Genomic DNA, 26,581 nt, shown 5'->3' with positions numbered 1-26,581 from the left:
CGATTTCAAGTTTATTGATACTAAGCCCTTGTTGGAACAAGTCCACGAATTACAAGTGCTCGTCAACAAAATTCGTGCCCTCAAAATTGAAATTCCAGAAACCTTTCAAGTTGGAGCAATTATTGCAAAATTGCCTTCAACTTGGAAAGACTACGGAAAAAGGCTGATGCATAAGTCGGAGGACTTCACCTTGGAGCAAATACAGAAACATCTTCGTATTGAGGAAGAGTCACGTACACGTGATAATTCTGTTTTGTATAATTCCAAGGTAAATGCTGTGGAAAGAAAAAGAAAATTCGGTCAGAACTTTAAAGTAAAGAACGGGCATACATTTAAGAAGACACACAAGAAGAAGGAGGGTTGTTGTTTTGTTTGTGGCAAACAGGGACACTATGCCAAGGACTGCATTCATCGCAAGAGCATATCAAAGGACAAGAACATTCCAACGGTGAAGGCAGATGCAAATTTGGTTGAAGAAAACTATGTGGCCATGATTTCAACCAAGTTTTCAAATATGAACATTGCTGAAATCAATGGTTCGATGGCTATGATTTCTGAGATCAATTCTGCCACTGTCCAATCCGGTTGGTGGTTAGATTCTGGAGCGACAGTTCATGTGTGCAAGGACAAATATTTGTTCAAGCAATTTGAAGAGACTGTCGACACAAATGCTCAAGAGGTCCTGATGGCGAATAATGCTCTTGCAAAGGTTGCTGGCAAAGGCACCGTGAAACTTGACCTTACTTCTGGAAAGAAGATTACTCTTCTTAATGTTTTTTATGTACCCGAAATTAGGAAGAACCTAGTTTCAATTGATTTACTTTGTAAGAGGGGTTTTCGAATTTTGTTTGAATCCGACAAGGTTATCCTGTCGAAGAATGGGATGTTTGTGGGGAAGGGCTATGCCAATGACGGCATGTATCAACTAAGTATCAATAATATTTTCCTATCTTCTGCTTATACTATTGAGTCTGCTTCTTTATGGCATAGTAGATTAGCACATATAAATTTTCGCTATTTAACAAATATGAAAAAGTTAGACTTGATTAATTTTAATGGCGAATTAGACAAATGTGAAATATGTGCTAAGTCTAAACTCATAAAGAAACCATTCCCTGGTGTTAATAGAAATTCGAATTTGTTGGATTTGGTGCATAGTGATATATGCGAATTCAATGGCATGTTAACTCGTGGTGGTAAAAGGTATTTCATTACCTTTGTGGATGATTGCAGTAGATATCTTTATGTTTATCTCATGAGGTCGAAGGATGAAGCATTCACCATGTTCAAGAAATATAAAGCTGAAGTAGAAAATCAATTGGAAAGGAAAATCAAAGTTCTACGTTCAAACAGAGGTGGAGAATATTTCTTAAATGAATTTTCTTCATTTTGTGAAGAACATGGTATTATTCATCAAGTTTCCGCACCATACACTCCACAACAAAATGGTATGGCTGAAAGGAAAAATCGATCTCTCGGAGAAATGGTTAATTGTATGCTTTCGAATTCAAAGCTACCAATTAATATTTGGGGAGAAGCATTGCTTACTGCATGTTATATTCATAATAGAATACCATCTAAGAGAAATAACGTGAGCCCTTATGAATTATGGAAAGGTAGAAAATCAAACATGTCATATCTTAAAGTGTGGGGGTGTTTGGCGTACTACCGAGTACCGGACCCTAAAAGAACTAAACTTGGTCCTAGAGCTATCAAAAGCGTCTTTATTGGATATGCTGAAAACAGTAAAGCTTATAGGCTTCTTGACTTAGAATCCAATGTCATTGTAGAATCAAGAGATGTTGAATTCTTTGAGAACAAATGTTCTACAGGTTCTGAAATTATTGAAAATAATTCAAGACCTATAGAAACTCATGTAGATTCTCAAGAGAAAGGAACAAATGATTCTAGAGACATGACTGAATTGAGGAGAAGCTCTAGAGCAAGAAAATCTAAGGATTTAGGTCCAGATTATATTACTCACGTTTTCCTTGTTGAAGGAGATAGAGAAAATAACGTGGTAAATAAATACCCCATAGTATTAAATTTAGAAGACGATCCTAAATGTTTTAGTGATGCTATGTCTTCTAGAGATGCTTCTTTTTGGAAAGAAGCTGTAAATGATGAAATGGACTCAATTATGTCCAACAATACTTGGGTGTTAGTTGATTTACCGAAATGATCCAAGCCTATTGGATGTAAATGGGTCTTTAGGAGGAAATACAATTCTGATGGCTCTATCCAAGCTTTTAAGGCTAGATTGGTGGCTAAGGGGTATAGACAAAAGGAAGGAATAGATTATTTTGATACGTATGCTCCTGTTGCACGTATAACTTCTATTCGAATTCTTTTTGCTATAGCTTCCATTTATGATCTTTGTGTTCATCAAATGGATGTCAAGACTGCTTTCTTGAATGGAGACTTAAATGAGGAAATTTACATGGAACAACCAGAGGGTTTCGTTCTTCCTGGAAATGAAAGGAAAGTATGTAAATTGACTAAGTCTCTTTACGGACTTAAGCAAGCTCCTAAGCAGTGGCATGAAAAATTTGATTCAGTCATATTATCTAATGGTTTCATTCACAATAGTGCTGATAAGTGTATATACTCTAAATTCACTAAAGACTATGGTGTCTTAGTGTGCTTATATGTTGATGATATGCTTATCTTTGGAACAAATATGACTGGAATTATTGAGACTAAGAAGTATCTAACTTCCATGTTTAAAATGAAAGACTTGGGTGAAGTAGATACTATCTTAGGTATTAAAGTTAAAAAACATAGTGGGGGTTATTCTTTGAGCCAATGCGATTACATTGAAAAAATGTTAAATAAATTTCAACATCTTGGTTTCAAGGACATAAGTACTCCATTTGATTCTAGTATTAAATTAAATTATAATACTGGTAGGGCTGTAGCACAACTTGAATATGCGAGTGCTATAGGGTCTTTAATGTATGCGATGCATTGTACTAGACCTGATGTTGCTTATTCTGTGTGCAAGTTGAGTAGGTACACTAGTAATCCAAATATGGAACATTGGAAAGCTATTACTAGAATTTTTGGTTATCTTAAGAGAACTAAAAATTTAGGCTTGTTCTATAATAATTATCCAGCTGTATTAGAAGGATATACCGATGCTAGTTGGATTACAAGTGTGGGTGATAAATATTCCTCTTCAGGATGGGTTTTCACTCTAGGTGGAGGTGCTGTTTCTTGGGCGAGCAAGAAACAGACATGTATAACTCACTCAACTATGGAGTCAGAATTTGTTGCTTGAGCGGCAATTGGGAAAGAGGCTGAGTGGATTAGGAATTTGCTGTTGGATATCAAATTATGGCCTAGTCCTATGCCTCCTATTTCTATCCATTGTGATAGTCAGGCTACTTTGGCAAGAGCTTATAGTAGTACCTATAATGGGAAGTCTAGACATATTAGCCTAAGGCATTATTTTGTGAGACAATTGATTAAAGATGGTACCATAACAATTGTCTACGTGAGGTCAAGTAATAATTTGGCTGATCCTTTGACAAAGGCATTACCAAGAGATATGGTAAAAATGACCTCACAAGAAATGGGGCTGAAACCCTTTAATTAAAATCATCAGTAATGGTAACCCAACCTTTTTCTAGAACATCACTAGTTAGAAGGTTTAATGGGTAAGAACAAGTTACTGAATGTGATTGTTTGATACTGACGCTAGCCCTAATATGAGAAGTTAGTATCGTCTGTTACGTTTTAGAGGATGAATTGAATTCTTAATGAAGTATAGTACAAACTTGTAATGTGTTAATAGTAACAGAAACACATGGTAGATACTTCACCTATATGAGCTTAGGAGTGGTGCCGCTTCTTACGAAAGTTAGGGTTGCTTTCTAGAGAGCTCATGAAACAGGATCAAGCACAAGGCCATAATAGTGCTGAGTAATATAGAACTTCTCGCTGAAACAAGAGGTTAGTATATGTGCGGTATGTCCGATTCTATTATTTAAAAGTACAAGTTTAAAGCCGAGCTACTTGTCACTTTGATAGAGTCTTGAGGTACTTGTACTAAGTAAAGGTTTAACTCCAAAGAGACCTTTATGTATGTATATTAATCTCATGGAAATTATGGCTGTATTTTTTTTAATCTTAGTTGGTATTTTGTTTTACAAACAAAGTGGGGGATTGTTGGTTGTTTGTTTGTAAAACAAACAAAATAGTGCATTTTCCTTTGTCCCACATAGGAAAGTTTTGAGAAAGTGGGCCACTTTATAACTGTGAATATCTTCTTATTCTTTAGAGTGAAGACAATGGGGTGTGTGCTAGTCCACACAATACCCGCATGCGGGTGCGCGATTTTGGCGCGATTATTAGGCGCACTTAGCACTTTGCACGCTTGCGCGGCCGCGGTTTAATTAGCACTAATCCCTTTATATTTTTTTATCTTATTTCGTAAGGTTATCTTATTAATTTTTTATTATTTGAAAGGTTGTTTTTTGTTTATTAAGTAATTTTCGAAATTATGAAAATTCGGAATTATATATTTATTTATTTATTTATTTTATTCCGAATTTTACATGTGTCTTTCCAAGACAACTTTTGAAGATTATACTTGTTCGGTTTTCAATCTTTTCCGAAGGGTTGCATCTATTCAGTTTGCAACTTCTTCCGAAGGAATATCTTTGTTAGCTTTGCAACCTTTCGTGAAGAGTTGCCAATGTTCTTTAAGACCGATTTCTATATATGTCAGTTTTTTGGCAAGAAAGAAAAGAGAGATCAATTTCTTCAAGTCTTCTTTCGAAAACTACAGCCATCATTTTCTTTTGTTTCCTAGAGAGACCCTGGAGAAATACTAGAATTGCTATCTAGTATTCTCATTTTGAGACTTTGTTGTATCCTGGAGGATTTTTGCCGGTGACCATTAGCAACAATTGCGGGGCAAATAAATCATTAAGGAAAGTGATATCACGCCTCAAAGTCCGACTTGATTGCTCTTTGATTCGAAGCCATTCAAATATACAACATTATTTACAAGTTCAAAGTGCGGGAATGAGTCAAGTCTGAGCCTCATTTGTTCAGATTTTATGAAAGTCGAATTTGAGCTCAAGCTTGAATCAAGATCCGACAAATACGCATTTATGATAACTGAGTCGAATCAACTTAGTCATTTCAAGTTAATAAAAAAAATTTCACGAGTCAAACTCGATCCAAATAAGTTGATGTCTGACGAGATCGAGTCTAAATAAAGTGTCGAGTCTTAAATTTTCAAGTTTAGTCCGATTCAAATATGAATACCGACTCGATCGATTAGACCTCTTTTATGTATCCGCTGGAAAATATTCCCAACAAAACTTGGAAATCAGTCTCGGTAATCACTGGACATTCATTCTAAGAGAATCTTGCATGTGGTTGTGACTTTGTCCAAGATGACATTACTTAACGTGGAAAAGCAAAGAAAATTTGGACATGGCATTAGCTTGAGTCTACGTCAGCCCCAGCAAATACGTTCCCAATGCCAGTGCAGACCCACAATACAATTGCGATATAATTAAATTGAGTCTGCTATTAAGAATCATTTGCACACTAGTCAAGATCACTAATATAGGAGGATCACTTAAGTAGACACAAGCACACATCAACAAAAGAACAACTATCAGTCAATAGAAAATTTTCGTTTTCAATTAGTTATCAAGCTTTAACAAGTTATCTGAAAGGTATTTTCTTTTAATCGAGAATTTGTGATATTCTCAAAAACCTTTTGTCCGTCGACAATCTCCAATCCAAAAAACAGGCCCATTCCCATGAAAATCGAATCCGTCTCTGATTCAATCTTGGCTTTAGTGGCAGCGACGAGTATGGATCAAATATAAAATCCTTCGCTTTTTGAAGCGCAATAGTTGGATCGTTCTAATACTGAACCACCCTTTGGATTTGGGCACTATTTGACAATCTCTATTTTCATCACGAACCACAGCTCATATTCCAATCCCCTAGGCGAGTCATATCCTATCCATTGAAGTTTGATTTTTCTTGGTCTGGCCAGCATAACATAAATTGACACCGAGAAATCCGCAAACGAATAAAGAAAAGCCGACAGACAGACGCGTTTCTGCTCCTATTCCTAACACAAGTGTTCGCAGAGTAAGTAACATCATCAATCCCGTAGCGAACGTTAACACTAGACAGAATCATCCCCACCAGCAAGTGTTTACTTTGACTGCTCCCTGTTTCCAATTTGTACCATCCCCTGTTTTCCTCCCTCTCCTCCCCGCAATTCTCGGTTCTTGAAATTGCCCATTTTGCACGAAATTTTCCGGATCCCTCTCCCCCAGGTCGTCATTTTTATGGGCTTTATATTTATGAATATTAAAGAATTCAATATTAAAAGATATTGTTAGAAATATTATTAGATGTTAGGGATTTTGTTTGACATTTCGTTATCTCCTAGGACAACTAATATCCTTATTAGATTAGATTACTTCCTTTCTTGTATTTATTGTTCGGATATAAATACCTCTTAATTGTAACTCATTAAAGTAAAGATGTAACATTTGAGTATTTTCATCATCGAGAGCAACCGCAACAAGTCCTCGTCATCAACAGTGCTTCATTGGCTGGCATCTGCTTGTCGCTGACGTTGTCTCTTAGGGTAGCTCTATCTCGAGAGTCGATGGGACTCTCCCTCGTCGTCAGAGGAAGTTGTCCTTTCTCAGTGGCCTCATCAGTCATGTCGCAAACATCCTTGTGCTGGTGAAGTCTACCAAAAGTCGAGCCTCTTTGTTCTCTAGCTTCACTCCTTCGTGCATCCTTCTTGATCGTGGTTAGGGGTGAGCATGATCCGGGTTGGGCTGGTCCACCCCCTAATCCTAAGACGGGTACCCTAGGACCAACCCGCACAGTGTTGGTCCTCAATTTTGAGACCGAGGACCGCCCGTCGGTTCCATGGACTCACCCGGGAACCGGACCGCCGGTCCGGTCCGGTTCCCGAGCGGGTCCATGGAACCGGTCCCACCAAGTTTTCCTGGACAAATAAAAAAAAAATATGGACCAACATCGGATCAACGGAACAAAAAGAAAAGAACATAATTTTCCATACAATTCCTATACTATGATCGGTTCTATTAACCACATCATCCATAAATCAAGTGGGTACCCATCAAATGAGTGTCCACAGAGCAGAGAGTTATGAGTGTCTAGTTACGTTTTTCTTTTTTTTAAAATTTTTTTTTGTCAGATTTTTTTAATTAAAATTTTAAAAAATAAATATATTATTATTATATTACCGGTCCGGTCCGGGTGGACTGTTCCACACCGGGAACCGGACCGATACCCACCGGTTCCAAAAAATTGGAACCGGGAACCGGACCGGTCCCCTTGGGAACCACCGGTTCCGGTCCGGTCCCAGGCGGTCCTGGGCGGTCCTGGACGGTTCTGGGTTTTTTGCACATCCCGAATCGTGGTCATTGGTTCTGCTTCTTTGTCAAGATCAAACTACTGTTTGTTTGTTGGTTTTGGTCTTAGTCTATTTTTGTGCTTTTCTATTTTATGTTTTTTTATCCCTTTTCAATTCCAAATGAAGAAAAACACAAAATAGAGTTTTCTCCGGTGCCATTAGTGCTCCAATCTGCAACACCTACGTACCATAGATGTGTTGGACTTTCTTGCAATTGCGAGCGTCATAAATGAGCAAAGTCATTGTCAAGTGTCTAGGCAGCTGTGAGTGCCCGAGTCGAGCACTTATTCATCAAGTAGCCAAAGTTGAGCACCGTGGGGTGATTTAGTTTAGCTTGCCACAATTCAAGTTGAATTTCCACCATTAGTAACTCATACCTGTACTCGACCGCATTTACTAAAATACTTTCATATTTAATTCATCCTATGAAAATCAGTATCCACCTAATTAACCCACTTTAAGCTCTTCATATATATACGTTAGTTGGATAAAATCGTTATTTAGACTATAAGCATTGCATAGAATTTTTTATTTTTATACTGATTCACAATGAAGAGTAAGAGAAAGTTAGTACTTGGTAGTGAATTTATAAAATTAAAGCAACAAACAACACCGAGGAATTGAAATTTTAATTAAATGAACTGTAAGATGTTTAATAAGATAATTTATACCGACAATGGATTGTAATGACAAGAACTAAGATTAGAATATTACGTAAAAATGAAAATGCCAAATGCAATCAAGGAAAGATATACTCCAATAACTAACAGGCGAAACTTACAAGATTAATAAAAATAAAAGAATAATGAGAAAAAAAGAAGCCGTCTTGATATTTTTAATAAAGGTGAAGTCGGGCTCATCTTGCGGGCCCACCAAGACTTCATTGAACTTGGAATAGTCTGAGGAGTCTATTATTTTCTCACAAAAAGTAAAGAGAGAGTCAAGAATGTGAGTTAGATTTAGGTAAATTGTGAAACCATTTAACATTCATAAATTTTTGGATTTTGCCATTCTAAATCCATTTATAACACATTTACTGAACATAACTAACCCATATAATGACTCAACCCATCAAATATGAGTTAAGAAATGGGTTTATAATCCATTTTGAAAGACTTAGCAATTATCCGACCCATTTCATGCAGGACAAGCCCTTGAGAAGTGTGTAAGTGAACATACAATGTGGTGCTCATTTTTTTCTTTCATTTGGAGAAGATATAGACCATAGCTAATGTGGCGCTCATTTGTGAGTAGATTTTTATTTATGAATTACTCAATAGGATCTCTTTCTCTTATTGAAAGATCCGACAATTTAATTACACTAAAAATCCAACATTAATGTGTTGTCTTAAATAGTAAGGAAGTTTGTTCCTCTTCTTATGGTCTTGGTTTTGAGTCTTATTGTAAGCTAACCCGGCACTTGACTGCACAATAAGAAAAAAAAAAAAACAGCAAAAGCCCAAAGAATCTCTCTCAGGCCACCCTTAGCATAGCAAAACTCACAAAGAAACCAAAAAAAGAAGGAAGAAAACCTTTAAAAATATATCAATGTGCAATGCCAAAAGTGAAAACCCGGGGCGACTATCAGCGTTTGCCATGCGTCGTACTTCGATTGTTCCTTCAGCCAACTAACACACACACTTACTATTCAATAAAATAGCCCAGTGGAGGTGGACCATGGTACTTTTCTCAGCGTGCACGATGGATCAATTCCATGTGCCTGCAGTTCGCTTTTTCTCTTCTTTCGTTTAATTTTTTTAAAATCTTTTCGGATTTTTCCCTCTTTTTATTTTCCTTTATACCACTCGAAGTAAAGACAGTGCCCATTTTGCCTCGTTTTACATATGCCTTTTCCTTTTTTTTTTCTTCTTATTTTTTCCTTTCAGTTTAATATAAGAGAAATTTATTCTTAGTTTTTGCTTATTTGGTTATTCATTCTATTTTTGAACATATTACTGTATTTTTCTATTTCATATTTCATGATTAATACATTGTATTTTCTGATTCTATAGTTTATACATTTTTGCTTTTTGATAGTACTATAGAGTAAGGTTAATACCGCGAAAAGCCCCAAACTGATACATCTGTAATAAATTTATACTCTATTAGTTTCTGTTAAATTTTACCGTTAAATTGCTCAGTTGGATGACACGTGGCAATTGATAGTTGTACCAGTTTGGGATTTTACCCCTCTGTTTGTCACATGTTTATCAATTTGTGATTTTTCTTGATATTAATCTAATTTAAACGGAGGATAAATTCACCACATGTATACCAATTTAGGGTTTTTTGTGATTAAAAAATTAGTTTTGAGTAAATTTGTCACGGGTGTACCAGTTTGGGGTTTTTCGTGATCAAAAAATTAGTTTGATGTAAATTTGTCACAAGCGTACCAATTTAAGGTATTAATCCTTTAGAATATTTACAATTAAATCCAAATATAAGTACATCGTTTTATTTCTTTTCTTGAATCTACTTATTTAATAAAAGAAATAGTATATAATATATGTATTTCGGTGTTATGATCAAATGCTATGATATATATCCATTATTTACTTTTAATGGATCGCTACATGTTAATGTGATGCACAAAAACAAAATCGATCACATAATATCATTTGTTTTATGATCTTCAAATAAGATAAGCCAAAAATATTTCCAAGGGATCCTAAGTCCTAATCTCAACATTTTAGGCAGATTTATTTTATTTTCCCTTTTCTCATTGAAAATAAAATATGGCCTTTTGTTTCGATTGAGAAAGTATGTTAAATAAAGAATATTTGTGCTAGTATCGTCGAAAGTGAAATAAGTCAAACTTCGGTGACTAATGATGACATTCCGAATATCGCCAACACAACACAGGCTTTGCACTTTCCTTGGAAGACTCCTCTCCACTCCCAAAGTGTTCGACTTTGTTTCGGTTGAGTCTCTCCTCTGTTCCCTCTTCCCGCTCTCTTCCTCAACCTCTTACGATGAACGGTTCGATCATCTCATGGCTTGTTCTTGCGATATCCACCATCTCCATCTTCTCCGACGTTGCTACGGCTTCAACTTCAGCTTCAGCCCAGTGTCTCGGCATCGACCAGAGATCACTCTTGCTCGAGCTGAGAGACAGCCTTGTCTTCAACACCTCCGCGTCGTCCAAGCTAGTACGGTGGGACCGAAGCGCTGATTCATGGAGCGGTGTGATGTGCGAGGACGGGCTCGTCGTGGGACTCGATTTGAGCGAAGAGTCGATCTCTGGTGGAATCGGCCGTTCATCGAGCCTCTTCAGGCTCGAGTTCCTTCAAAGCCTGAACTTGGCGTTCAACGATTTCAACTCCTCAGCGATCCCGTTCGGCCTCGCGAATCTCAGCCGCTTGGTACATCTCAACTTGTCCAATGCCGGATTTGCCGGGCAGATTCCGGCGGAGCTATCGCGCCTGACGGAGCTACGTATTCTTGATCTCTCTGGTCTTTATTACTCTGGACCGGCTTTGCTGTTCCTTGAGAAGCCCTCTTTGAGGTCACTGATTGGGGATTTGGGGGAGTTGAGAGAGTTGTACCTTGATTTGGTCAATGCGTCTGCTGAGGGAACTGGGTGGTGCGACGCGTTGTCTTCTTCAGTGCTGAAACTTGAGGTGTTGAGCATGTCTTCCTGTTCTCTGTCCGGTCCTATCGGCGCTTCTCTTACGAGTCTGGCTAATCTGTCGGTCATTCAACTCGATTACAACAACTTGTACACCACAGTTCCTAGTTTCTTAGCGAATTTCTCTAGCTTGAAAACACTGAGCCTATATGCTTGTGGCCTGCAGGGGGAATTTCCTCCTGCAATCTTCCAGGTACAAACACTTCAGAACCTTCATGTATCATCCAACGAACTTCTTTGGGGTTCTTTGCCAATATTTCCGGAGAATAGTTCTCTTGAGACACTAGTTCTGAGAGGCTTGAATATTTCCGGGGGGCTCCCAAATTCAATCAGTAATCTCAGGAATCTGTCAAGAATAGAATTGGTGAATTGCAGCTTTGATGGAAATATCCCAAGCTCTCTCACCAATCTCTCGCGACTGTCTTATTTGGACTTGTCATTCAACAATTTTACGGGTTCAATTCCATCACTCAGCGAGTCCAAGGATTTGACATCTATCATTTTGTCCAGCAACAGTCTAACTGGTCCGATTGATTCAACACAATGGGAATCCCTCTTGAGTCTTCTTATTCTCGACCTGGAATTCAATTTACTTGAAGGAAATATTCCTTCATCTCTGTTTACACATCCATCGATTCAGGCGCTTCTACTTTCCAACAACCGATTTTCTGGTCAATTGAAGGGATCTTTTGATGCTCCATCGCACATGCTAAATACACTTGATTTGAGCAACAACAATATAGGAGGAGAACTACCGACGTCTATATGGGAACTCCAAGGGCTCAAGTACCTCTCACTTTCTTTCAATAATTTTAATGGCTCGTTCCACATTAATTTGGTTCAGCAGCTGAGAAATCTTTCAGCTTTGGATCTTTCCTACAATCGTTTTTCCATTGATGCCACAAATACTGCTTCCCAGGCCTGTTCATTCCCTGACCTTCAAGACTTAAATTTGGCTTCCTGCCAGTTGACGACATTGCCTCAGGTTTTGGCTAACCAGTCCAAATTGTTCTTCCTCGACCTCTCCCACAATTATATAAAAGGGGATATACCGAGATGGATATGGACACTAGAAAATCTTGAGCATCTCAATCTTTCCTCTAATTTCTTTGAAGATTTGGAAACTCCTCTGGGCAATCTTACATTGAGTCTGAATTTCGTTGACCTCCATTCAAACATGCTTCGAGGAAATACGCTACCCCTGCCGTCATCCGCTCTCGTCTTGGATTTCTCAAGTAACAACATAACTTCTGTTATTCTGGATAACATTGATGACTACCTATCAAACACAATCTTCTTCTCCCTTTCGAAGAATAATTTCCATGGATCCATCCCGAAGTCAATTTGCAAAGCTGGTATTCTTGAAGTGCTTGACTTATCGCATAACCATCTTAACGGAACTATTCCTGATTGTTTAATGATGGTGTCCCTCACGGTATTGAATCTGAGGAATAACCAGTTGAGTGGCGATATTCCGCAAAACATCCCAGCAACATGCGGTCTGAAGACATTGGATGTTAGTGAGAATTTCCTGCAGGGCCAAATTCCGTTGTCGTTGGCAAATTGTACGACGTTGGAGATTGTGAACATCGGGGACAATCAAATAGATGGGACATTTCCATGCCATTTCAATGCTATGTCAAGTCTCCGTGTCCTTGTTTTACGATCCAACAAATTGCACGGGGAAATTGGATGTCCACATAGTCCCTTCACCTGGCAGATGCTTCAAATCATTGACCTATCTTCCAACAATTTCAGCGGCACGTTGCCTGCGAGTCTCCTCGCATCTTGGGAGGCTATGAAGGCCAATGTAGACTTCAATCGTTTTCTGTATGAGTTATTCCGAATAAGAGGTAAGTATTATCAAGATACTGTGAGTGTAACCTTCAAAGGTTTGGAGTTAGAACTCACCAAGATTCTGACTATTTTCACGTCAATCGACTTCTCGGGCAATAGATTGGAGGGTCCAATACCAGACACATTTGGAGATCTCAAAGCACTTTATTTCCTCAACCTATCGCATAATGCCATCACAGGTTCAATTACTCCTGTTTTAGGGAATCTAGATCAGCTTGAGTCATTGGACCTGTCATGGAACCACCTCAATGGAACCATACCAGCTCAGCTTGCGAATCTTGATTTCCTTTCATTCCTTAACCTCTCAAATAATCAACTTGTGGGAAGCATCCCGACAATGGGACAATTTCTCACGTTTTCCAAAAGTTCCTTCGAAGGAAATCTTGGATTGTGTGGGCTTCAGCTCAACAAAAGTTGCTTAACTCCAACGAATGGGACTGAAGAAGCGGGTAGTGTTCCAACTCAAAGTGACCTAGATGATGACGGCAATAGTGATGATAGCGAGAAGAAGTGGTTTTACGTGGGCATACCGCTTGGATTCGCTGTTGGCTTTTGGGTATTTTGTGGTCCGATAGTGTTTATCAGATCATGGAGGTTTACTTATTATCGATTCTGGGATAAAGTGCTATTCAAACACTTGCATCCATGAAGATTTTCACTAAGGTTCAGTTACTAAACTTGAAAAAGAGTGTTTTCGTTCTTTCTTCTCTTCGTAATTCGTCATCACCATTTAAAAGACGGTCTTGTTTGCTGATCAATAGAACTCTTGCTTACCCATTGGGAAAAAATGTAGGTCCGTGTTTCACGTAGAACTGACCATTCAAAAGTAGGTACGTGGCCTAGACCTTCAATTGGATCCTTCAAATTTGCTTGTGCAAAATTGGATCCTTCATTTTTTATTTTTTTTTTGAATCAACTCCTGTAATTCTACCCTATTCTCAATCAAGTCCTCAAATAACTCTTAATATGTAAGACGTGTTAAGCTAAGTTCATAATTTCTTTATTATCAAAAAAGGTTAAAATCAATAATGTTAAAATCGAAAGAAACTGACTTTATTCTATAGAAAAAGGAAAGTAAATTGTAGAACACAAGGGAGGGGGAGCGAGAGAGAAGCGAGGAGGGCTGAAGGACTTGGTGGCAGCAACCACCACTAGTGACAATTGGTGATGGTTGAAAAATGTGAAGAAGTTATGTTGGTTGAGCTACCAATTTTTATAGTAGTCTACTTACTAACATTTTTTTTTATTACTTCATAAGGTTTTGAAAGCTTATGAATACTTATTTCTCCCCAGTGATTTAAATTTACCAATTTTTAATATGAAGTTATCAATTCTTTTTAAAATTCCCAACTATTCCAACAATTACCATCATTTAGTGAAGGAACTTAAGTGACAAAACTTTCATATGTAATGTCACAACCCTCCCGAGGTTGAGATATTTGAGGGATGTTGATAGGTTGCTAAGCAAGCGCTAATGGTTCCTCTTCTGTGGTGGCGCCTACGCCTAACACGAACACTACCAAGCCCTATCGGTTGCAACTTAATTTTCCAGTTCAATTTAATTTGCTTTGGAGCTTACATTGATCAATTTTGGGCCGGTTAGGAGCCCGAGTACAAGGCAGGAGTTTGCCTTACTCTTGTGAACCAGAGATATGTGAATCCGGCAGGAGTTCGCCGTACTCTTGTGAACCAGAGATATGTGAATCCGGAAACTTGGTTATACTAGATAAATCTAATGTCCATCGCCAGTACCTTTTCTCTTTTATGAAAATTTTTTGCGAGCAATCTTCTCAATTTTGTTTTCCCTATATCCTTTAATCATGTAAAAAAAGGTGATCATGAAAGGGTGTTCAAGCAATATATATTAAATTAAGTGATAATAAAGATGAAGCAAATAAAGTACTAGCAAAATAAAGAACCCGAACAGTATTGGGCAAAATTAACAAAGCCTTGTTATTAAGTCTCGGCATAGGACCCTCGTGAACGATAAACCAAAAGTAAACATGCACTATATTAAAATAAACACGAGATGCCCAATCTAAGTGCCAAACTTGCCTTAACCATCATGAATCAAATATCGTGAACTATCTAACACTATGATGCAGAACTCACCTAAATGTGATTAAGATGCAATTCTAATTTTTTTTGTCTTTTCTTTTGTCTACTTTTTAACCCTAAAATAACCCTACATGTCGAGAATACCCCTTTCTGGCCGAAATTACACTATTAATTTAGATGAACATGAATTAATCAAAACTTGCATAATTTAAGATGCAAAGTCACCTAGCATGCTTCTAAATTTATTTTTTTATATCTTTCCTTTTATTATTGATATGCAACTACCTAGGTGATCATGAATATCCTATATGCCACATGACAATAAAAGATGCAATTTTTATGATCTTTCCTTGAAAGATTCGATCTTTTTGACATGAGCGAAGTCACCGATAAAGGTTGAAGCTTTAGCCTATTTTCCATGAATCACTGCAAAACAGATGATCAAAATTCTTCCAAGCAAGACAAACAAAGGAGGTGGCGTGACCAAGAGCACCAAGGGGACCGGCCATGAACAACATGCAGAGGAATCATCAATCCAACCCGATTCACTGTTAACATGCAAAAAGATCATCCATATAATGCAACCAAGGGCAAATCCACGCAAAAAAGAGATCAATCTAAGTAACAAAGATGCGACCTCTCTCTGATTAAGTTCATGCAAAGGGGAATCAAAACATGGCAATCTATCAATCCTATGAACATGAGGAATTTAGAGATAGACATGGAATCGACAATCCCTACATGTAAATCGTGATCAATACTTGGCCATAGACATGCAATTGAATCATGGACACGATCCGATCAATTTGCGCTTGAAACAAGGTGGAATTCAATTCCTAGTGTAACGGATCAAAAAGCTTACTTTCAGTGGACACAGACATCGAGAACACCGCAATTGGGATTGGGAGGATTAGGCACCGGGATTGGACTCCTCTGCACGAACAGTTCGCAAATCCTATGATTCAACGTGGCAGATTCTGTAACTTCTCTTGCTTGTTTCGAGGTCGATACGAACTCAAAAGACTAGGTTTCAGGCACCAAAACAATCATCCTCAAGTGTACTTTCCAACAATATATTGCTCACGTCGATTCTAAATATATTGCTTTGATTCAACAATATATTGCACAACCTCCTCCCTCATGCTTATGTATATTGACTTGATTATGCAACAATGTTAGTGACTTATTATGGGATAAGGACAGCACAAGTGTAATAACTTTTGTACGGTACTCATTTGAGTGTTATAACTTTTTGTTCGACCACTTAAATGCTATAACTTAAAAAAAAAAAAACGTTTACTTGAGTACAGTAACTTTCAATTGATCACTTGAGTGTTATTAATATTTTAAAAACGTTCACCTAAGTGCCAAAAATCCAACGTGGCGTGGCACTTTGTGATGAATGTTTTCAAAAAGTTAGGACACTCAAGTAATTGATTGAAATTGTATGTGACACTCAAGTAATTGATTGAAAATGTATGTGACACTCAAGTGAGCGTCGTACGAAAATTATGGTACTTGTAATATCTTTCTCCCAACTTACTACTGTCAATGGTTTAATAACTTACCAATTATGTTATATAATTACAAGTTAAAACTAAATCATAGTATAATAAGTGGTAATCTATTATTGGGTACGGTAAAACTGATATTTCATTGGTGACTTTCAAATAGTTATGTGCCCACTTGTAAATTATTAAAACAAGAGTTATCTGCTATTAGTTTTGGAGATAATGACACCACAAGTGCTATAACTTTCGTATGACGCTCATTTGACCTCCATAACTTTTTTTTGACCACTTAAGTGCCATAACTTTTAAAAAACGTTCATTTCAATGCCATAACTTTCAATTGATCACTTGAGTGCCATAACTTTTCAAAAATGTTCAGCCAAGTGCTCGAAATCTGATGTGGCATAACACTTGTGGAGAACCTTTTTTAAAAAGTTATAGCGCTCAAATAATCAATTGAAAAGTTATATGACACTCAAGTGATCAGAAAATAAGTTGTGGCACTCAAGTGATGTTAACAACATGTGTCATAATTTTCGTATTATGCTCGTTTGAGTGCCATAACTTTTTGTTCAACCACTTGAGTGTCATAAGGTTTTGAAAAAAGTTCACTTGAGTACTATAACTTTCAATTGATCACTTGAATGTTATAAATTTTTTTCAAAAAACGTTCACGTAAGTGCTGAAAATCCAATGTGGCATGACACCTGTGGAAAGTTATGACACTCAAATGATCAATTCAAAAGGTACATGATACTCAGAAAAAAAAAAGTTATGGCATTTAAGTGAGTGCCGTACGAAAGTCGTGGCATTGTGGTGTATTTTTCCCAACTTACTACTGTCAATGGTCTAATAACTTACCGATTATATTATATAATTACTACTTAAAACTAAATCATAGTATGATAAGTGGTAATCTACTATTGTGTACGGTAAAATTGAAATTTCATTGGTAACTTTCTAATAGTTACGTGCCCGCTTGTAAATTATTAAAACAAGAGCTAATATACTATTAGATTTGAAGATAAGGACATCACAAGTGACGTGACTTTTATATGGTGCTCATTTGAGTGCCATAACTTTTTTTCTTTTCAACCACTTGAGTGCCATAACTTTTCAAAAATGCGGGAGCCTAACATGGCAAGACACTTGTTGAGAACATATTTAAAAGTTATGGCACTTAAATAATCCATTAAAAAGTTATATGGCACTCAAGTGATGTTGACACTGAAATTTTTCATCGACAAAATCGTATATGCTTATATAGGATACATAAATCGAAAAAATAAAAATAAGAAGAATGAGAAAAAGAGAGAGAGAGAGATCATTTTTAAAGCCCATTCGGCCATTGAATTCAAATTTGGACCGATAGCTTGATCCAAACCCATCAACCCAAACCTAAACCCAAGTCCGTATGCTCATGAATTTGAGCCATAATAAGACTTCAATCACCGTGTGGGCTCACTTTGACCCACAAATCTTCAGTCCTCATTTCTGGCTCATCACCGCGCCCAAGGCGACGTCGCCATCGCCGGACCGCCGCCTCCCGTGAAGATCGAGGTGGCCAAAAACTCGCTTGAATCTCTTCCACCGGTCTTCGTTCTCCCCATAGCTGATTGGACCGCCTGCTGCTGCGACTTAGCTTGGCTTCTTCATCGACGAGGTAGTCTCCGATTCTCCATCATGCTATGATTCTGGCGAAGCTGAAGTGAATGCAGAGCTCGTTTTGCTCCGGTCAGGATCGGGGTCCTGTTAGAGTCGTGTATTTTGATTCTGAACTTCACACGATAACTTCGTTTGCGTATGGTCACAAATACGAGTTTGAAATCGCAAAAAGTCTGATCCTTAATCGATTGACTGCAATCTGTTCGACGAAATGTCTATTAGGATTCAATGCGAATTAGTTTCAGTCATTTTGTGAATCCGAAAGTATGTTGACATAGATTAAGAGATACTAATTGATTCTCAAGTCATTTAAGCATGAGTTCTAATGTTTTCACAATGGCCGAATACATTTCTGAAATCATTGTACTTCTTTGTCCTGTGCTACGTTACAGTGATTTTCCATGGCAGTCGACGATGAGTATGTGATATGGAGTTATTGTTCTTGACCTTCATTTCTGGTGATACTCATGACCGAGGCTTCTACCATTTTAGTCTTCCACGCTCAGTTTCCTTGCGAGTCCATGTATGAGTCCCGGTGGATTATAACGGTTAACGGCGGAGGCCGGAGATGGTGACCGATCGCAGTCGTTTGGTTAAGAATACAAGCGGTTGATGGCTAAGTTTGTCTATGTGCAGCTCGGAGTCTGGGTGTCTTGATGATCTCAAATCGTGGCTTTGAAACTCATGTACTTCTTGAGTATAATCTGGTCTAATCTGGTGGTTATTGATCTGTTAGAGGAAAAGGGCGAGAGGGACAAATATCAGTAAATAAAAAGAAAACAAGAATAAAGAGAGAGAAATAGGGAATAATAGGAATTTGGGTTTAGTGTTATTATAAGCTTAGTATGGGCTTAGGGTGATTTCGATAGAGAAAGGGATTGGGTGTTTCCATATTCGAATTTGGGTTTGTGACGGTCTCGAATGAGACGAACTGACTTAAAATCTTGGCTGATAACATAGAGGCGAAGCAGTCTCATTGAGGGTGCCTGCAAGATGAAGCATGTAAATTTCCCTTTTGAGGTTGCATCACAGAACTTTAATTCGGTACTAAAGACAATCCGAAGAAGTACACAATGTACATGCCGGTGGATGCGGAATCGAGACAATTGTTTGTCTATGGTAGTCGTAGGTGTTTCTCCAATATTCACAATTGTTAGCCGCATTGGAGGATGGAGGCAAGTTTGGTAGCTCAATGTTCCATTATGAAAAGAGTTACAGCAAGGCTGAAGACTTGATCTCAGTGACGAAAGCCAGAGGCAACAATACTCTTCTGACTTGCATTGACATTTTGAAATAAGCATTGGCAACATCACTATCGAAAGGCTTTCTACCAAAAAAGAAAAAAAAAGAAGAAAATCGACAATTAGTAAAATATTATTGAAAATATCCATGTCAATGTCGGCCATGTCACGTAATACGGTCGGTGTCCATGTTAGCAAAATTAGCCGGAAGTATCGAATTGGCCCTAGGTCAAAAAGTTTAGGATTAAAATTACACGATTAAAAGGTTTAGGATTAAATTGACACCAACGCAATAAATTTATGACTTTTCTAATACTTTTCTATGTGTAATGTAATCCTTAATGACTCTCAAATTGTGCATAAGAGGAAATTACATCTACCCTAAATAATGGAAAGTGTAATTTTACCCTAAACGCAAATACAATCCTAGATCTATGTGATATTTTGTAAATATGCAATCTAAGATTATTGACATCAATTCCCGATCTGACCTGTATTGCTAAAACACTTCCACATTTGACACACATATTATTTTTGGTTTTACCATTTTAACCCGTTTATGACATATTTACTGAACATGACTAATCTATATAACAACTCAGCTCTTCAAATATAGGCTATGAATTTGATTTATGATCTATTTTGACAGGTCTATTTAATAGCAAAAATGTCCGTACGTGTTTGCGTGGGTAACAATGCTTCGGCCCATCATTCACGCAAAAGCCACGAAAATGGGCCCGATAAGTGGGGGCCCAATAGCAGTTGCACCGGAAGAGGCCCAAGCCGTGGCTATCTCGTGAGTTCGGGAACCCCGCCTTAAACCCTTGTGCCCTTTGCTTCCTTCTAGTTCGAGCTGAGCGTCTCTTCCAGTTTGCAACATCTCAGAGAGCGAGAACGAAAGAGAGAGATGGGCGAAGGAGAGAGGAGCGAGAAGGCAGGAGAAGGCCCTGTGTTCAGAGACGTAAGGCGTTACTACTGCGAGCACTGCGGGATCTGCAGGTCCAAGAAGTCCCTCATCGCTTCTCACGTCCAATCCCACCACAAGGTCACTTCTCCTTCCCCTTCCCCCTTCTTTGCCCACTTCTCTTCGCTTCGTTCGCCTTCCCGATGCTTCTTCCCGAGCAGCTCGGTTCGTTCTTGGGCTCGCGAGTTCTGATGCCGCGATGCGATTATTATTAGTTCGAACCGCAATTTGCTGCGGTTTTGCGTCGCGGAACTGATGCGAACTGGTTTATTTTTGTCGTGTTGCTTTGGGTCTTCATCAGGAGGAGATGGAAGCGGCAATGGCTCGAGGGGTCGAGGGGAAGGAGGGAGCCAAGGCTAATACCTGTGAAGAATGCGGCGCCACGTTTAAGAAGCCCGCGTACTTGAAGCAGCATATGCGGGGCCATTCGCTCGAGGTATGTCGAGCTCTCGCCGTTTGTCTCACCGGAGTTCGTTTGTTGTTCTTGAGAGTGCGACGTGAAAGCTAGTACCTTGAAAATTTCAGTCGAGTTTCCATTAGATTGCACCTGTCATTGAGGTGGTCGACGGTGAGGTACAGTTTGTAGAGTGGAGAGGTTCTGGTCACAGTCGCACCGGTCTTGTTGAACTGATGGTTTTGATGTACAATGCTCGGTTGTGGTCTTTGCTTTTAAAACGTTCACATTTATAATTTATAATGAGGTGTCGGAAGCAGCAATTCGGATGTTATTGTTGGGGATGTGCATGATTTTCTGGGCTGTGGAATGGTGATTACCTACAAATATAGTGCTGTGAACTTGTGGAGCATCATCACATGGAAGCACTTATGAGAAAGCATCGATCTTTTATTGCGATCTGGTTTCACAGATAGATTTCTAGGATAAAAAAAGTTTTACTTTTGGTTGAAAAATGAAGCTGTTTTGTTCTTTTCCATTTGTCCACTGTGAGTTTACCTATACTGAAATCAAGACCTTGCAGGATAAAGTATGTTGGCTCATCTGATTATGATATGGTAATGGCGTGAAGCATTGGATCCCACAGAAAAGAACTCCAAAATGCAAGAGGCTGCATTCTTGTATCTTGATTGGACTAGTATCAGGTTGGGGGACCACCTGAGAAGATCCATCAAGTCAGCCTCGGTCACGCATGTTCTATTTTGAGGTTTGAAGCATCGTTTGTTTTGTTCTATTGATATCTAGAGATTTGGTATGCTCTGTATCTATGTGTCAATATGCTAAATTTATTTGCAGAGGCCTTTCAAGTGTTCTATGGAGGATTGCCCTGCCAGCTATAGGAGAAAAGACCATTTGGCTCGTCACTTTCTTCAGCATAAAGGCAAGATCTTCAGCTGTCCTGTTGATGGTTGCAATAAGTCATTTGCATATCAAGGGATCATGAAGAGGCACATGAATGATATTCATAGTGATGAGCTACCATCGACGTCTGGTGAATTTAAGAGTCCGAAGCAGCATGTTTGTCCGGAGGTTGGGTGTGGAAAGGTTTTCAAGTTTGCATCAAAGTTGCGAAAGCATGAGGATTCTCATGGTAAGTCACTTAATTTCAAAGTGTGTTGGTGAAGCCGAATGATAACTACAAGGTGTTTAGTGTTCTAAATGATAATAACGTCATTTCAACTGCTGCAGTCAAACTGGAGACCGTGGAGGCTTTCTGTTGTGAGTGCATGAAATACTTCAGCAATGTTGACTATCTGAAGGAGCACGTGCAGTCGGCTCACCAATTTGTCAATTGCGACATATGTGGGACTAAGCAGTTGAGGAAGAATTTCCAGCGGCATCTCGGCACGCATGAGAAGAAAAATTCGGCTGATTCAGAAGCATTCAGATGTGATGTTGAGGGTTGTCTCCGCGTTTTTTCAACAGTAAGATGCAGTCACCTATAAAGTAGATTCTGGCTGTGCATGGATTATAATTGTTCGGAACTTTGAAGCTCGAGTTCTTTTTTCGCGTAGCTGATGAGTGTACATTAGCTGATGTTTTTGCTTGTTGACAGAAATCAAATTTACATCAGCATGTGAAGGCTGTTCATCTTGAGGTGAGGCCATTTGTTTGCAGCTACAAGGATTGTGGCAAGAAGTTTGCATATAAGCACGTGAGAGACCATCATGAGAAAACTGGTTGCCATGTTTACACTCCAGTGAGCCCTATTCTCTCATTCTCTTGAATATTGAAATTCAATTTTACTGCTGTTGAAATCCAGCTTTTTACTACATGAGAGTTGGATGATCCTCATACCTAGCAATTTGGCTCCTTGGGTTCAGGGTGATTTCGAGGAGTCAGATGAGCAATTTCGATCCAGGCCCAGAGGCGGGAGAAAGAGGAAATGTCCGACGATCGAGTCCCTACTGCGAAAAAGAGTTACTCTACCCAACGAGCTAGATTTCCTTTCAGATTAGTGGCTGAAGTCTCTTGGCAGCGCTCGGCAGCAGCTGAGGATTATAACGTATAGGAGCTGTGGTTTTTTTGCCGCATAGGCCGAGCAAAGGTGAAAAATTCACTCATCATCCTCCTGTCACTTGTTTGTAGTTAATAGTTGATAGAGTTTGCTATTGTTTTGTCTATAAAGATAAGAGAGCGAGTTAATCCTTAGCAAAAGATTCTTTTGTTGAGCCATTGTCAGCTGTACATCATGCAATATACAGTAAAATTCAACTGAGAATCCACTGTTTTCATACTGATCTGTCTCTGGTATATATATCGTTGAACAGTTCAAAAGTTATGGTCGGTATTTTTCTCTTTTTGAGATTCTTGAAGGCTTGGAAGTCGGATTTCTACTATCTTATTTGGTAATACTTAAAAGAAAATTGATAATGGTCTATAAAAATCATTTTTCTTAAGTACATAAAATTTCCTACTGTCTATTTAAATGTCAGGCCAAATCCGAAGAAAGATCATGTGCACATTACTAGGGGATAAAAATGACGTCACTAAATGTCCCAAAAAAAATCACGGAGTGGGAAGAAGGTGACCATCATTATCTTTTCTATGTAAATTAGGGGTCAGTGGTTCTAGGTTCCGTACAAATTTCAACCTGGAACCCACCCATGGAACATGGTCATCATTTTTTTGGAACCTGGAACCTATCTTATATATTTTGGAACTTGAACAAATCCTGTCACAGGATCTAGGGTCGGTTTCAGGGTCTACACAGGTTCCATATGTATTATCACTACTTTTAATGATCACCATTTGTTAAGATTTACTGATCATAAATTATATTTATATACACAAAAAATATGAAACATTAACAAGTCATAAAATGAAAGTTATGCCATGAACGACGCAAGATCACGTGAAGACATAGATCAAGAAAAAACATAAAAAATTTCTTTAGGATTTCAGGTTCTACCTATTTGGAATTTCCTAGTCGAAACCTGTATACCTTGAAACCTGTAATTGGAACCTTGCTCACTCCTAAACCTTTAATTGGAACTTTGTTCACCCCTAATGTAAACTATTCTGTGTGGCGGATGATGTGGCAAACGGTGCTTAAGTGGTGCACTGACATGGCGTTTTAATTAATTCTAAAATTTTGAAAAATTAACGAATTAAGAACTAAACGATGTTGGCCAAAAAAATATTGGAAAGTAAAACGGAGTTCCAAGGGATGAAAAAACTGAAAAATGCCAATGTAAATACTGAAACAGGTTGAATAACAGAATAGAGTCGTCTTCCTCAGATCATCGCCTGAGATCGTCCCTTGAAGAGTTGTTCATGAGCGTGACCATCGTGACTACTGCAATGAGCCCAGCGATGGTTGCCGCCTCGAATCTGGTCCGGATCGAGGTTGGACGACCCCAACCACTGGACCAGATCGGGTCCCATGGCTGCGGCCATGGATGCCTGCGACCTCTTCGTACAGAGCTTGAATGGATGTGAGCTTTGTCCCAGAGGGCTTTGCAGCCACCACGAGATTATTGGCGAGGATTCATTGCATTCATGAACGTCGCCGATGGTGTTCCGTGTTTTGTTTCACAAAACACAAAGCTCGTCCAGAAACATAATCCTTTTTGAAGCCTAGAAAACAAGAGAAAATTGCAAAGTGGCTATCACGAACAATGCCCTGTAAAGTAGCACAAAAGGAAAATGCCATTGAAGCCTCTGTACTCTTGTTTGAAATTCAGGGTGCATTTGTTTTATAAAAAATTCAAGATTTGAAAAATATTTTTTGAAAAATGATTGGTTATGTCTTTTAGAAAAGTTAATTAATGGAAAATATTTTCGTGATTGACAAAAATTTATGCCTAACTATTTTAGTGGGTGATGGAAATGTTTTCATTTATTCGTTCATTTTTTTAAGGGATAGAAGAGATTATTTCTTGGAATATGTATTCACAATTTTGAGTTTTTCGTGCAACAAATGGACCCTTCTTTGCTCTCCGAGCTTGCGACTACCACTTCAAGAGGAAACTCGCCATGTTGAGACAAGGGAAGGACCGCCGTTTTCTTGTTTCTTCATCATGATGAATCGTTTAATAGTCAGGAAGAAGTGTTTCCGTTTGGCTCATACATAACAATGTTCCTTTCAATAGAAAATTCATAATACCATTCATGAAAATTTTAAATAATGAAGGTAAATTCGCGCTTCCTACTGGTAATGTATATTGACAATATTTTGGAACAATATTTATCACTTATAACCGTAAATATTCTAGTTATATATTTACTACTCAAAACTAAATCACGGCATGATAAATGGTGTTCTATTATTGGGTTTGTGGATAGTAAGATTGTTATTTCATTGATAACTTACAAACAATTATGCACCCACTTGTAAAATAACAAATTAAGCGTTAGTCTACTATCAGATTTGTGGCTGATAAAGTTTTTATTTCTTTAGCAACATTTACTTACGTGTCCATTTGTGAAATCTAAAAATAAGGGGAAATATACCGATTGAGTTTGTCAATAGTAAAAATGTTATTTTATTGCTAATTACAAACGGCTGATCGGATTAACAAGCTATTGATCACTATTAACTTATTATTGGTATTTCGAATTTATTATCGACATTACGTAATAACCGTCCATAGAAGAAATTCTGTTTTATTCGTAAATGAAATTTTTATATATGACAATTTTGCATTCTCTAGTCAAGTCAACTGAAAACTATTGCATGTACTTTGGTCGTTATGCCTGATTGCAGTAAGTTGCCGAGTTCAATGTTTTTCCTCTCCATAATTGTCTATTGTAGGAAAGTTCTTCAAGTTTGAATAAAATGAAGATTCTTCAACCGTGAACCCACCACCAAACTGGACCATACTGGACCAAAGGTCTTCCCAGCTTTTCTAAGAAGGTGCATGGAAATTTTGGGTATGAAAATTTCAATCCCAAAAGGTTTTCGAATTCCTGCTCAGTTCAAGGGCTTGAAGTTGGACCTGGTTCACTTCATCATTGGTCTGACTAGCGTGTACTGCCGATTTCAAGTCAACAGTCATTTTGTATGAAAAATTAGGTCTGCTAATTTCGATTGGCTGCAATAATATTCTTAAGTTATCTGAAAATGTCAAATCCTGGCTTTAATATGATGCTTTTCGTTTGTCATGGACTAGTTCCATGTGGTAGCACATGATCTAACTGCAATGAAGATGTAAGTTTTAACAATTCAAAACCAATTACGAGCAGCGGCCGAAGCGATATCCAGAAATGAAACAGGGCATGCCACAAATTTCATTAGTTTGATAAGATTCCTCTGATTATGTTTCTGAAGGTTGGTTAGTTCTTGGGATGATAATATGCGTAAGCGGCAAAGAAGGCCTTAATGATGGTAAAAACAAAGAGAATGAAAGCAGCAGTAGCCGGACCAAGGGTTGCCAAAGTACTCGCGCTCGATCCCCGTCCATTTCACGTGCCATTTGTTCCGGTGGTATCTGGCCACTTGCCCGAATTACTCTATCAAGTAGCTCGAGCCAATATCGAACCTGACATCTTTAGGGAGATCATTGAAGAATCTCGCAACCTCATGAGGTTCGCGTTAGTGGACACGAGCTTGGAACAGTAATAGTAGCAGTGTGCTGCTGCTCGAAATCCCAACAAATTGCTTATATATTTCAAAGGCGGCTCAGGAGTTTAACTCTGAATTATGAGACAGGAAATCAGAGAAACTGTTATTCAATAAATGGGAGCGAAATGTGTATCTGTTTCTCTAGAAGGGAACTTGTACAGTAGAAAGCAGGGAATGGTACACAAGGGGACGAGATGCTCTT

At 38.4% G+C, this 26,581-nt stretch overlaps 1 protein-coding gene across 1 annotated transcript in view; it reads left to right on the top strand.

Moving 5' to 3' along the window:
• The window catches only part of LOC115669468 (transcription factor IIIA-like), a 44,269-nt gene extending 21,235 nt beyond the window's left edge, over nt 1-23,034 (top strand). The window contains exons 2-7 of the mRNA XM_056316506.1: nt 20,303-20,440; nt 20,661-20,795; nt 21,609-21,903; nt 22,002-22,237; nt 22,369-22,512; nt 22,637-23,034. Of these exons, the coding sequence (XP_056172481.1) occupies nt 20,303-20,440; nt 20,661-20,795; nt 21,609-21,903; nt 22,002-22,237; nt 22,369-22,512; nt 22,637-22,771 (1,083 nt within the window). The 3' untranslated portion in view covers nt 22,772-23,034. The remainder of the gene's footprint in view (nt 1-20,302; nt 20,441-20,660; nt 20,796-21,608; nt 21,904-22,001; nt 22,238-22,368; nt 22,513-22,636) is intronic.
• The last annotated feature ends 3,547 nt before the right edge of the window (nt 23,035-26,581 follow it).

Source organism: Syzygium oleosum, unplaced genomic scaffold (genome assembly GCF_021117445.2).
Source record: "Syzygium oleosum isolate NSW1041296 unplaced genomic scaffold, Sole_v2.1 Sole_v2.12, whole genome shotgun sequence".
Taxonomy (NCBI): Eukaryota; Viridiplantae; Streptophyta; class Magnoliopsida; order Myrtales; family Myrtaceae; genus Syzygium; species Syzygium oleosum.
Note: the sequence above shows the minus strand (reverse complement) of the source record. Positions and strands in the feature narration are given on the sequence as shown.